General features: G+C 43.5%; 1 protein-coding gene across 3 annotated transcripts in view; it reads left to right on the top strand.

Annotated features, from left to right (window-relative positions):
• Nucleotides 1-12,240, top strand: part of LOC110677960 (serine/arginine repetitive matrix protein 2-like) — a 44,335-nt gene that overhangs the window by 26,970 nt on the left and 5,125 nt on the right. For 2 of the 3 annotated variants that reach the window (XM_021850102.1, XM_021850116.1), the window contains one exon: nucleotides 534-7,276. In XM_021850102.1, coding sequence (XP_021705794.1) covers nucleotides 534-7,252 — 6,719 coding nt within the window. In that variant the 3' untranslated portion in view covers nucleotides 7,253-7,276. The remainder of the gene's footprint in view (nucleotides 1-533; nucleotides 7,277-12,240) is intronic. The other variant, XM_021850108.1, reaches the window with a different exon arrangement.

Genomic DNA, 12,240 nt, shown 5'->3' with positions numbered 1-12,240 from the left:
AGTTAGTAACGTGAAATCTGTGAAAACCTTCAATGTAATCCGTCCAGGCTAACCCATCTGGCCAGCCTTTTTTCCGTTAAAAAGGACGAAAGGCCACTCAAATAAAGATAAATAATAATATAATAATGCTTTCAGAATGATAATAGTTTTCACTTTCTTTATTTTTCTAAAACTAGCGTTTCGTTCGCTGCTCTTTCAGATATTCGTCGTTCCCTATTCAGGTGTTCGTTGAAATACTACATCCACATTTCGATGTTCTCTTTCTGTTGGTTAGCTTTTCTCACGCTTCATAGATCTTACAGATCCTGTCAAATTAGTTCGTACCGTCAGTACAAATCATTTTTGATCAAAGATAGGTTGGGATTATAAACAATCTGTGACTATGAAAACAAAAATGCTCGATATGCAAACGCATCGAAACTTTTCCGTTCGATTGATTTAAACACAAAATTGTCATTTTTTATTTGTTCCAAAACCCGCACTTTCGTTTATTCAGTCGAAACTATAGCATCACTCCTCTACTCCTTCCACAGAGCACACGGAGGAGGTCATCTACGACCACATGACCACATTTGGCAACGTTAGCTTCGTACTGAAAACTACTACCGTGACGTACGTAGTATTCGAAGAGCCCTCAGCAGTCGAGTCCAGTTGCCGGTGTGACTATCTGGACAAGTATCCCGTGACGATCCGGTCGGTACTGGACGGTTCCACCGGTGCATCCATCGAGACCTGTATCTTGGAGCAGATCGATCAGAACAGTAGTCTACTGGTGGACGAAGAGGAAGGCCAAATCAACAATTTCATGCAACTTTTGGACATGGAGAACTTGGACGATTATTTGGAAGCGGACGAGAAAGATAAGAGCACCAACTCGGACAAACCGCTTCTAGAGGTTGGGAACGAGGAGATCATCGTGACCGAAGAGGAAATCGTCCCAGATGGCGAGGCAGGTGCTGACGTGGCCGCGATCGAAGAACAAGCACTGCAGTCGCAGGGTAAAGCAACGCCCGGCACGGTTCTGGTAGATCATCGGACCAAGAGTATATTACAGCTCAGCTGTAATTTGCTACGCTTGGTTGATTTGCCTCAGTTGAGGGTAGCTGTGCGAAAGGTCTCCAAGCGCGAACATGTTCCTAGGAAGAGTGGCCCGAAGAAGCCGAGCAGCAGCGACGCGACAGTTAAGGAAAAGAAGAAAAAAGAGAAGAGCCCCGAACGGAAGCAAACTCTTTCTGAATCAGAGAAAAAGGCTGGAGATCCAGTAACTAGTAAAACAAAGAAAAAGGAGAAGAAAGACGAAGGGCGTGTCGAAGAGAAGAAAAATGAGAACAGGGATGAAGAACGTAGCGAAGAGAAGAAGGATGAAGAACGTGGGCAAGAGAAGAAAAAGGAGAAGAGCCCCGAACGAAAGAAAACTCTTTCTGAAATAGAGAAAAAGGCGGGAGATCCAGTAACTAGTAAAACAAAGAAAAAGGAGAAGGACAAAGGTCATGAAGAAATGAAGAAAAAAGAGAAGAAGGATAAAGAACGTGGCGAAGAGAAGAGAAAAGAAGACAAACCGCACATAAAAGATGAAGTTTTTACCAGTGGTGATATCGAAATGAAACAAGAAAAACCTGTGGAAAAGTCCACAAAAAAGAAACATGAAAAAGTAGTTGTTCCAGCTACCGGTGTAGGAAGCAAAAACAAAGTCGTAAGCATGCCAGCGGCAGTCAGTGAAGAACAAGAAATTGCACGAGAAAAACTCAAGAAGGAAACTGAAAGCAACGTCAAGCATCAGAAGCAAAGGAAGGAAGTTAAGGTGAATGAAGAAACTGGACCAACTAAATCTGAAACAACACAAGATGCCAGTGAAGTGAAGCGCCCTGTGAAAAATGAAGCCAGTGTACATCAGCAGTTCGGGAAAAAAGCTTTCGTGCAATTAACTAAGTTATCTCCGGAACAAATTGAAAGTTTGTCCACGATTCGGAGGGAAAGTGTTACTAGTCAAATCAAAGCTGAGGATGCTCCAGGAAAGAAACAAGTGAAATCAGAGGATGTTGTACCCGGCAAAAAGCGGAAACCTGGCCCTGACAAAGCGGCTATGAAAAGGCATTTGGACTCGATGAAGGTTGAGGCAACTGAAGTGACCACGAAGAAGCCCATAAAACGTGTGTTATCTGATAGTGAAGATGAATCATCATCGAAACCATCAGATCCGAACTGTAATACACCAAAAGCGTCGCATAAAACGGCTGGACCCGGCTCATCGCAAAAGAAGAAGAAACCGAAACTTGAGAAATCAGTCGAAAAGGAATCAAGTGTAGCGTTGGATACTGAACAGACGCAACAGGAAGAGTCGAGTACAAAAGATGAGAAACAGTCTGAAGTAGCTAATGAACAACTTGTCGACGTATCGACAGCTTCTTCCGAAGTGTTTGGCAAGATTAGCGAATCAGTTCCTGACATAGCGAATACGGTTGAAATATGCCAAGTGGAGTCCGCAGCCGATATCGAGTCGGAAGATGAACAGCCCTTGGTAATTGATGAACCAGAAGAGGAAGTTATCGAAATACAGTCCATGGAACAGAAGAAACCGGACCGGATAGTTGTCGCCCTAGATGCAAAGAGCGCCGGACTTTTGAAAGGAAAGACGCATGATGAAAATCTTCTGTTTCTCGACGTTTTACCTAAGCTTCTGGTGAAACTGAAACGAATTACTTCTACAGAACACATCGTATCCAGGCCCAAGGATCATGCAACCAAATCCAGCGATCACCACGTGAAACCACCCGCTCCGAAAAAGGTATCTTTCGACGCTTCTTCTGTTAAGAAAAAGGAAGAAAAATCTGATAAGCCACGCAAAACTAATCTGGATAGAATCGACAGCAAGTTCCTGCCGGCTAATTCGAAGCTTAAATCAAAGGTCAAATCCAAAACCGACATAAATCACAAGAAGCATCTCCCGGTTCCAGACTTGCCGATCGAACTCAAAACTCATCTGAACACGAGCTTCAAAATCCCCAAGAAGAATTCCAGCGTAACATCGATCGATCGTAACGCGAGCGAATTGAACTGCCTGCACAAGGAAGCAAACGATCCGGATATTCAAAGGAAACGGTTTCAGAAAGAACGCAAACCTCGTGACAACACTACCAAAAATCGCGACTGGAAACAGAAACGATCCGAAACATCCGGACCCCCCAAGGAACGCGAACCATCTCCTGATTACTTCGATCCAGCACTGGACGATCACTCTCCATCACCCCAGCGTATTCCGCCAACACCACCACAAGCCGATCCACCAACTTCGGCCAGTGGTCCACCAAAACCAACCCCTCGGAACGAAAATTGGAAGTTTGAACCACCAAACCGTGGAGCCAACAAACCTACGTTCCAAGAAATTTGGAACATCCCCAAGGAGAAACCGGAGGTTTGGGCGCAGCCGCCTTGGCAGGCCAATAATGCTCCGTCGAATACGATCGGTTCAGGAGACACTTGGGATGCTGAACCAGCGCAGAGACCTCTCCGAGAACAGAATCTAAATAGCAGACAAAACGTGCCACCCGATAGTAGAGACAACTGGTCACCAGGTGGTCCAAAGGCTCGTGGCCCACATCAAAGAAATACAATCGACGCCGGAGAATCATGGTCTCCTGGTGGTGCCGCCCAGCGGAAACCGCAACAAACGATTGATCATGGCGAATCTTGGTCCCCCGGTCGTTCCAAATCTAACCCGAGACAAGAGATGCCTCGTAGAAGAAGTATATCACCTCGGCAAGTCCAGCTGAGCAACACCATTTCTACTGGCGATATGTGGGATGACGCAGGACCAGGTCCTGCTTCTCGTAGCCAAGATCGTGCTCGGAATCCCTTGTTGAGTGATGAAACATGGGATGACGATCAAGAACCGACAGGGTTAGCAGCATATCCTATTGATCGTCGTAGTCCATCGATTGATGAACCTTCTTTCAATAGGGCATCTCCCGAGCGACGCAGACAGAATCAGGTTGCCGATCGACAGCGATCTCTCGATCGCCGAAGACGCAGTGCGGATCGATCACCCATCAGACCTGATCGAAGGAATTTCCGGCGAAGTCGAAGCCGCGATCGGTCTCCGATTCACCGACAAAGAAGTCGGTCACCTGCTCTCCAAGGACGACGATCATTGGATAGATGGAATCCAGGTGTGAACCGATCACCTGATCGCAGAAACCTTGCCCGAGATCGGTCACCATATGTCGATATGCGGCAGCGGGGTCGTAGCAGATCTCCACCGATCCATCGACGAGGTTCACCCTTCCGAGGATCTCCTAGTCGTGTACCGTCTAGATCACGTAGAAGTTGTTCACCGCCCCGTCCAGATCTTTCACTTGGCGCATCAGATATGTGGGACGCAGATAGACCATTACAGCGGATGCAACGGTTGTCGCCTCGACAAGATACTCCGAGAAATACATTGCTATCCGGAGACAACTGGGATGATGACGTTCCGCTGAGGGACAGAGAGCGTCAACCACGTGATCAAAGGTTTCCCTTGGAGCGGATATCACCCGATTTCGAGGGAAGTCGCAGTCGAGAACGCGATCGCGAACGTGATCGTTCGCTTTCTGGACGAAGGGATACTAGTTTCGATAGACCGTTAATGTTCGAGAGAAGCGACAACAGATGGAGTCGTGATCGGTCACCTGATCGCAGGAAGCGAAGCCGGTCACGATCGCCCGAAAGGTGGCCCATGGAGCGCCCATCTGTTCGGCGAAGACGCAGTTTCGGCGAACACAGTCCAAGCTACCAAAACACCTTGGATTATTGGAAGGCTGTGGAAGACGAGGAAATGGGAAACATTTCGCCAGAACGGCACGAATCTCCTGAACGCTGGTCGCCTCGTGATATTCTTGAGCCTGGGGATAGGTCATGGTCACCTCCACCTCCGCGGGTGGAAAAGGCTCACAAGAGTCGAATCGATTCCGAGGAAATATGGGCAAATGAGCCGAAACCTAAATATAGCCGAGAGGTTAGTGGTTCGTATAGTCCGTCAAGTGCTTTGGATGCCATAAGCTCCGAAGATGAAGACGATTTTGGTAATACCAAGCGTGGTAAGAAGCAGCCCTTTGACACGATCCCACTCAAGCTGCTCTCACGTACCCAGTCTCCTCCGATCAGGCTGGGCGACCTTTCTGTTGCAGCAGTCTCGACGCTGGATCGTGATCGTGACGCTTCACGTGATTCCTTTGATTCTATTCCATCATACAAAGATCTCGACTCTACGACGCTCGGAAGTATGGATAACAAGGAATCTTCGTCCAAAGCAAGCTCAAAAGCAGATATTGTACCTGAGAATCTCTTGCCCCAGCCCCATGTTGCACCGGATGAGAAAAAAACGGTGTTGGATAATTTGAAGCAGCGAGCGGAGAGATTGAAGAAACTCGAGGAGATGAAGCAAGCCAGGCAAAAGCTTCTAGCGCAAATCAAACAGAAAAGTGTGGCAAATGTCCTACCCAGTGCAGAACCGGAACCGAAACCGAGCGAAGCTCCTGAGTCAGTAAAACCCGTTGACCAGGGCCTCGAGGATGAAACGAAAGAATCGAAATCAGAGCCATTGGTAGTCAGTCAGACAGCTGTATCTCCAAGAGCCCTACTTGCTACTGTCAACGCTCTGCTTAGCAGTGTCGACAAGTCGCTCATTAAACCTTCTGTCCCTGAACCGGGTTCGCTACCCATTCCTCTGTCACAGATAGTTCCGGTGCCAGTACCAGTGTGTCCGGTACCACTTCCGGTTTGCCCACCATTACCCCCTATTGCTGCTCCTCCGATACCGCCACTTCCAGCGGACGCCCCTCCACCACCACCTCCTGACAATCCTCCACCGCCACCCACTGAACCCATTGCAAAGTCCGCTATACCGTTCCCTGCAAATGCCTGGGTTCCATCGCCCTTCGCTCCCATGCTTCCCGTAGATGTGAGTCAACCACCTCCCCCATTGGTTAACCCCCTGTTGCAACCGATGGAACCTCAGCGACAATTGGAAGACGACCAGCCCTCTCATGACTTCCCGAACTTCCACCGGGAAACAAGGACTAGCGATTCACCACTGCATCCTTCAGGCTTCTTGGGTAGATTCCAAGGCCCTGAGCTGAACAGACGACCAAATTTGCCTGTAGCACCCAACCTGCCGAGTCTAGTCCCTCCGGAAGAAAACATGTTCATCCGGAAAGGAATCCATGATTTCAATGAACGACCCTTTCAACATGGTGCTAATCGTAATATGCGTCCCGAACCCAATAGAGGTCAAAATTTTAATGATCATCCCGGGAGAAATCAATCCAACATTGCTCCTCCTGAAGAAAATAGATTCGGGCGGGGAGGCGACCAAGACTTCAACCCCAACAGGCGCCCAAATTTCAATGCCCAGCAAGGAAATAACCAATTCAACGCCTTTCCTCCGGAAGACAATGAAATGGTCCAGAGACACAACTTCAACGGAAATAATTTCCCACAAGGTGGCAATCGCGATCCACGACAACAGGGTCGACCAAATTTCCAGCAACAACAACGTTTCGGAGGAAATCAGCAATTCGATCAGAATCAGCAACAACGTGATCCACGCCAAAGCCATGCCGGAAATATTTACGGTGGAGGTCGCGGTAGGGGCGGTAGATTCAATCGCAATCAAGGCAATAACTTCAACAACAACCAGGGCAACAGGTTTAACAACTTCAATAATAACAACCCGGGTAACAATTTCATCAACCAAGGCAACAGATTCAACAACAATCGAAGAAACAATTTCAACGACAATTTCGGTGGCAATCCGGGCAATTTCGACAACTGCGATTCTGGCAATGACTTTGAAGACAATTCGGGCAACAATTTCAACAACAATTCGGACAACAACTTCAACAACAATTTCAATGATAATTCGGATTGCAACTTCAATGACAATTCGGACAACAACTTCGACAGCAATTTCAACGACGATTCGGCTGACAATAGTTTCAACAACAACCCCGGCAACAACTTCAACAACAACAGCGGAAATCGCTTCAACAACAACAACAATCAGCAGCAAAGGTTCAATTTTCAACAGCGCAACCAGCGGTTCAACAACAACAATCGCTTCAATAATCAGCAACAACAGCAACAGCCACGTTTCATGCAACAAATGATGATGCAGCAGCAACAGATGTTTGACGAAGGCTGCTTCGATATGAATGAAATGGATGGTGGCGACAATGGCGGCGGCGGAGATGAGAACTGGGATGATATGGAATAAGGCGTGTACATTATCGATGCAATGGTAAGTCAATGATGTATTACTTCTTTGGCGGTTATCGAGGGACCTTAAATATGAGTTTAAGCATTTTCCAAAACATCATTTATTGGCATATTCACATACCAGTCAAGTTAAGGCCTGGCCTCTGCTATACGTATGAGACGTCTTCATTCAACTCGGTCCGCAAATCATCCTTAATTGGATCGATCCATCTTGCTTGCTTTCGAGAACCATTTCCTCCAACAACCCGGTTCGACATTGTGGTGACATGCCTGGCCCATCACAACCTTCCAATATTTGCGAGGTGGACGATGGTTGGTTCTTGTCCGCAGTAGCTGGTGCAATTCATGAATAATTCACCTTCTTCACGTTCCGTTTTCTATCTGCACTCCGCCGTAGATGGCCCGCTACCTCTACAATTCTTACCCAAAGACATCTCTACTATACAGAGCGTCTGATGTACCTGCTCTCTAACCTCCGAACCGAACATCTGCCACCGAGCTCTTCCTAGCTGCCGAACTCCTCCTAGCCTCGAGCTTCTCCTGGTCTGCCGCACCATATACTTTCTGGCCAACTCCGCATTGTAGCAAGCTCATCACTGATACTGAGTCCCTGAGCATAGCCGCATCGCACATGTAGCATAGCCGCATCGACAGCCCCGATCGCATCTTGGCCTCCAACGCTTGGGCACTTATTCCAAGCTAACCCTCACCCAGGCTCTACCTCCTCAGCGAGATTCTTGGGTTAATTCTACGAGTGGCGTGAGGTGACAATTGTCGGTGTCGTATAGCGAGGAGACAATTCTCGACTCGAGTGAAATTACTCTCCATTTGATTTGCACAGCGAGTCACTTCACTCGAGTCGAGAATTGTCTCCTCGCTATACGACACCGACAATTGTCACCTCACGCCACTCGTAGAATTAACCCAATTGTCGAAGACACTATAGGGCAGGCCTGCCCAACCTTTTTGAACCGCGGGTCAAATCTCAGAAACAATATTGTACGGCGAGCCTAACTTTTTTTAATGTAGCGATTTAAAAAAAATCCAATGTGAAATAAAATTTATTAAAATATCTTTTGGAAAAATTTGAATAGATACTTGCTTATGTGATAATCTCGATAATTCTGCTAGAAATGTGATATCCTGCTTTAAAAATTCAGCACAGTTCTGTAAGACCGTTGTCCAGGATTTTATAAAAATCGTTCTCTGAATTCTATCAGAAATTTACGTAAGATTCTACCAGAATCTCATCTACTATTGTTTGAAAACCCCGATTAGTTTTATAAAATTGAAGATTTTATTATAAAATTGAAGCCATGGATGTTACGATAATCCAGTGTATGATTCTGTGAAAATTTTCCAATATTCCGCAAAACAACTCTCTGAAATTATTATAAAATCCTGATCTAGAATCTGGAGAACTCAGTCCTACTCAGATTTATGTAAGAAATACGCTGAGGATAGCTTAAGACAATTTTGCATACTAATATCCAGTATTTGGTGATAGTCATTTTGCCATCATTTCGTGAACTCCTACAAGGATTCTATGACAAAATTGCTCTTTGTGAAAATCCTGCCTAATTTGTCCGAGAAATTTATGTGAAAGTGCTACATAAAATTTGAAAAGCTATTAATCTGCCTCTGGATCTGCCTAATATTGGTTATAATCTTTCTCATGTATAGAATTCATGCTTAAGTGTTATATAGGAGGAAGTTCTCTATGCCCGGACACTTTTTGTTTTTTGGTAATATTTCAAAATCTACCTTAGTTTTACGGTTAATTTGTGTACAGTATTAAAAATGCACATTATTTTAAGTAAAAACTAACATGAGAACAAAAATAAACCTTTACAATTCATTTTTATGGTGGATTACATTATGTACCAAAAATGGTGTGCACTGAAATGTGTCCTCTATGCTCGGACACTATGATTTTCACCATCAAAGTTTACACCAAACCCACAGAAAGGCCAAGGGGTGCTTCGTATGTCAGCACATGCCTTGTGGGTTCAATCTTTGCATGATGTACAGCAGGGTTTCTCAACCGGTGGTCCGCGGACCCCTAGGGGGCCGTGACGACTTATCAGGGGGTCCGCGAAGCCATAGTAAATACGATTGAAAAATAAATGCATGGAATCTCTACATTGTTTGTTTCGCTTAGAGCATTAGTCGTGGGGCTCAGATTTTCTATATTTCATCCCAAAATGTTCAAACTCGTCCAATTTTTATGTACACAATACTGATCAATACTAGCAATGTTTTTCTGCCGATAAATGATTACAAGCCCAATTTTACCTCGATGGCTTTGTATGTTTTTTTTTTCAAATGTGACAACGAACCTAATATCGTTCGTGACATAATTTTGGCTTAATCATTGGCAGGTTTTTCCAGCTTCTTAGTGAGACCCCCGAAAAATTTCTTGAAAGTTTCTTAGCGAACTATTGAGGGAATTTAAGAAATTTGAAATTCTTCTCTGTTTCTGATTTCTCTAACGAACAATTGGCTAAATCTTCTCGAATTTATTAGCATAATTTTAGTGAAATTTTAACATCTATCTGTCGTAGTGATCATAAAGAGGATTTCTGCAAAGATTCTTGATCTGACAAGACTTTTGAATAATTCTTGGTCAAATTTAAAAGAAATCCTGCAACGGCCTTAAGTTGGCTTTTTAAAGGCTTATTGCAATATCATGAAATTAGCTTGCGTGGAGGGCACCTTATCTTTCTTTGGGAAAATTTCGAAAATTATTATGGAAAGCTTGAGACTACACAATGAAATCTTCAAAATATAGTGAAAATCTTTGTGATTTCGAAAAGAACTTCATTGTACTATTGTGGACATTTTTAACAAGCTGTCAAAAACTTTTATTGAATCAACTTTCTGATTTTCTGTTGATTTTAACAATATTCTTTTTAGAAGTTTATTATCATACTTTTACAAAGATGTTTAGTAAACTCTTGGCAAAATTCTTAGTAAATTTAGTGGACTCCAGATGATTTTAGCAGAAGTATTGCATTATCTGTTTGTACGAACGTATGATAATTTGTGTTCTCTGCATCTCTCTTAAGTTGGTACTCGCTCAATAACACCTTTCTATCCCTCAGCTTTTGCAAGGATGTAGCCAGTTACTTGTGTGAGAGTCAGGGGCTAGTCACAAATCGCTGACTTAAATAACGGAAGGAAAGGGGACAACTTCCATCAGGCTTGATATTATTCCTTAGCATCGTCAGAGTTCGGTGACATACTCTGAAGCAGCGTGCTGCCTTTGCCTCTTTGCGAGGGAGCGAAGTAAAACACACCAAAGTAAAATTCCATAAAAAAAAAGATTTCTATCACAACTTCCCGAGGACTGTCTTGTTCGGGCGGGACGCTCAAGCGTTTTTTTGAAGCGTGAGTAAAGATGAGCATCGCAACAAGAAAGCGAGAGTTCAATTAATCATTACTTCCCATTCCTCAGCATTCGCAAGGACGTGGCCAGGACAGCTCTCAACTGTTGGAGGATGCGTCAATCTTGTCTAAGAGTCAAGAGTGAGTCCCAAATCTTTGACTTTGGTAACGAACGGGGAGGAGGCAACCATTAGCGTAACTTGAACTCAAATCTAGAGGGGGCTTGGCCTGTTCGATAAAAAAAAAATCACTTAAGAAAGATGTACTTAGCATGAGAGTTAAAATTTTCTAGGGGGGTTTGAACTTTTGTAGGGGGAGCTAAGACCCCCCTAGCCCACCCGTATTTACGTCAATGGAGGCAACCCTCATACAACGGTTTAGAACTGTACCACCTACGAATTTGTGCGAATTGCTTAATGCTAATGCTAAAATTCACTTTTGAATCACTCCTCGGCATATTTTACTTCGGGGCGAGCTGTCATGTAAATTGAAATGCCATTGGGTCGACGGATTGAAATCTTTTCTAATCATTTCTGATATCAACATTAAGATATTGAAGTGCAATTAAATCGTGTCATACTTAGAAAAATGTGTTCTTTCGATCAAGCTACAAAAAAGTATAAATTTTTCTTCACTACAGGGTGATTACTAATTCCTGTCAGTAAAGTAAATGTTCGTAGATAAAAGATGTATGTATGAATTTTAATTTCCGGTGTACATCCTGTTTTGCACATCTATAAAGTTTGTTTTGATAAAGTAAAGATTAAATCTTTTTTCATTTACCTTAGTTTTTAGTCATATGTGTTGTTTTAAAGGCATTGCACCTGGCACGCACGTTTTCCACAGATATGTATTTTTGACTAAACTTCGCTGAAAAAATTGCCTGATTGAAACAGCATGTTACCACAATCTTTTAGACTTACTAGGGAATAGAATGAGACTGATTATGGAAAATTTTAGCGAAAAAATATGTATTTTTTGGTTAAAATATATGCTTTTGAATAACGTGCGTGTTAACTGTAATGCTTCTGAAACAATGCTTGTGGCTGGAAATTGAGGTAAAAAAAAATAATTTGTTATCTATGTATAGCAAAGACAAATGGTATAGATGTCCTAAACTGGATATGCACTGATAATTAAAATTCATATAACCATTTTTTTTCTATGATTACTTATTTTACTGACAGGATATAGTAATCACCCTGTAAACCAATTTAGAAAAATGTGGACAGTAGAATGGTTTACCTATATACAAATAGAAAGTATTTTCATTTCTAGCCATTTTTATGACCAATACTTGTAGTTTTGAAGTCACTTTTAGGTCACATTTTGATCATTTTGGTCACTAAAGTCAGTATTATTTTACTGTCTAATTACTACCAGCCCTGCAGGTACAGTTAACTCTCCCTTACTCGACCTTCGTATCTCAATATATAATTAGAGAACCATAGTAAAATGTGGTGTTATGACTACCTTCATGGTCCCTTGAATCGCATATTTGCACTGGTTTTATATTTATTCTATAACACGATATCTCCCTAACTCGATGGTCCCTTCATTATTGAGTTATGGAGAGATGACTGTAGGTACATCTTATCT

Source organism: Aedes aegypti, chromosome 1 (genome assembly GCF_002204515.2).
Source record: "Aedes aegypti strain LVP_AGWG chromosome 1, AaegL5.0 Primary Assembly, whole genome shotgun sequence".
Taxonomy (NCBI): Eukaryota; Metazoa; Arthropoda; class Insecta; order Diptera; family Culicidae; genus Aedes; species Aedes aegypti.
This window is presented reverse-complemented; position numbering and strand designations above follow the sequence as displayed.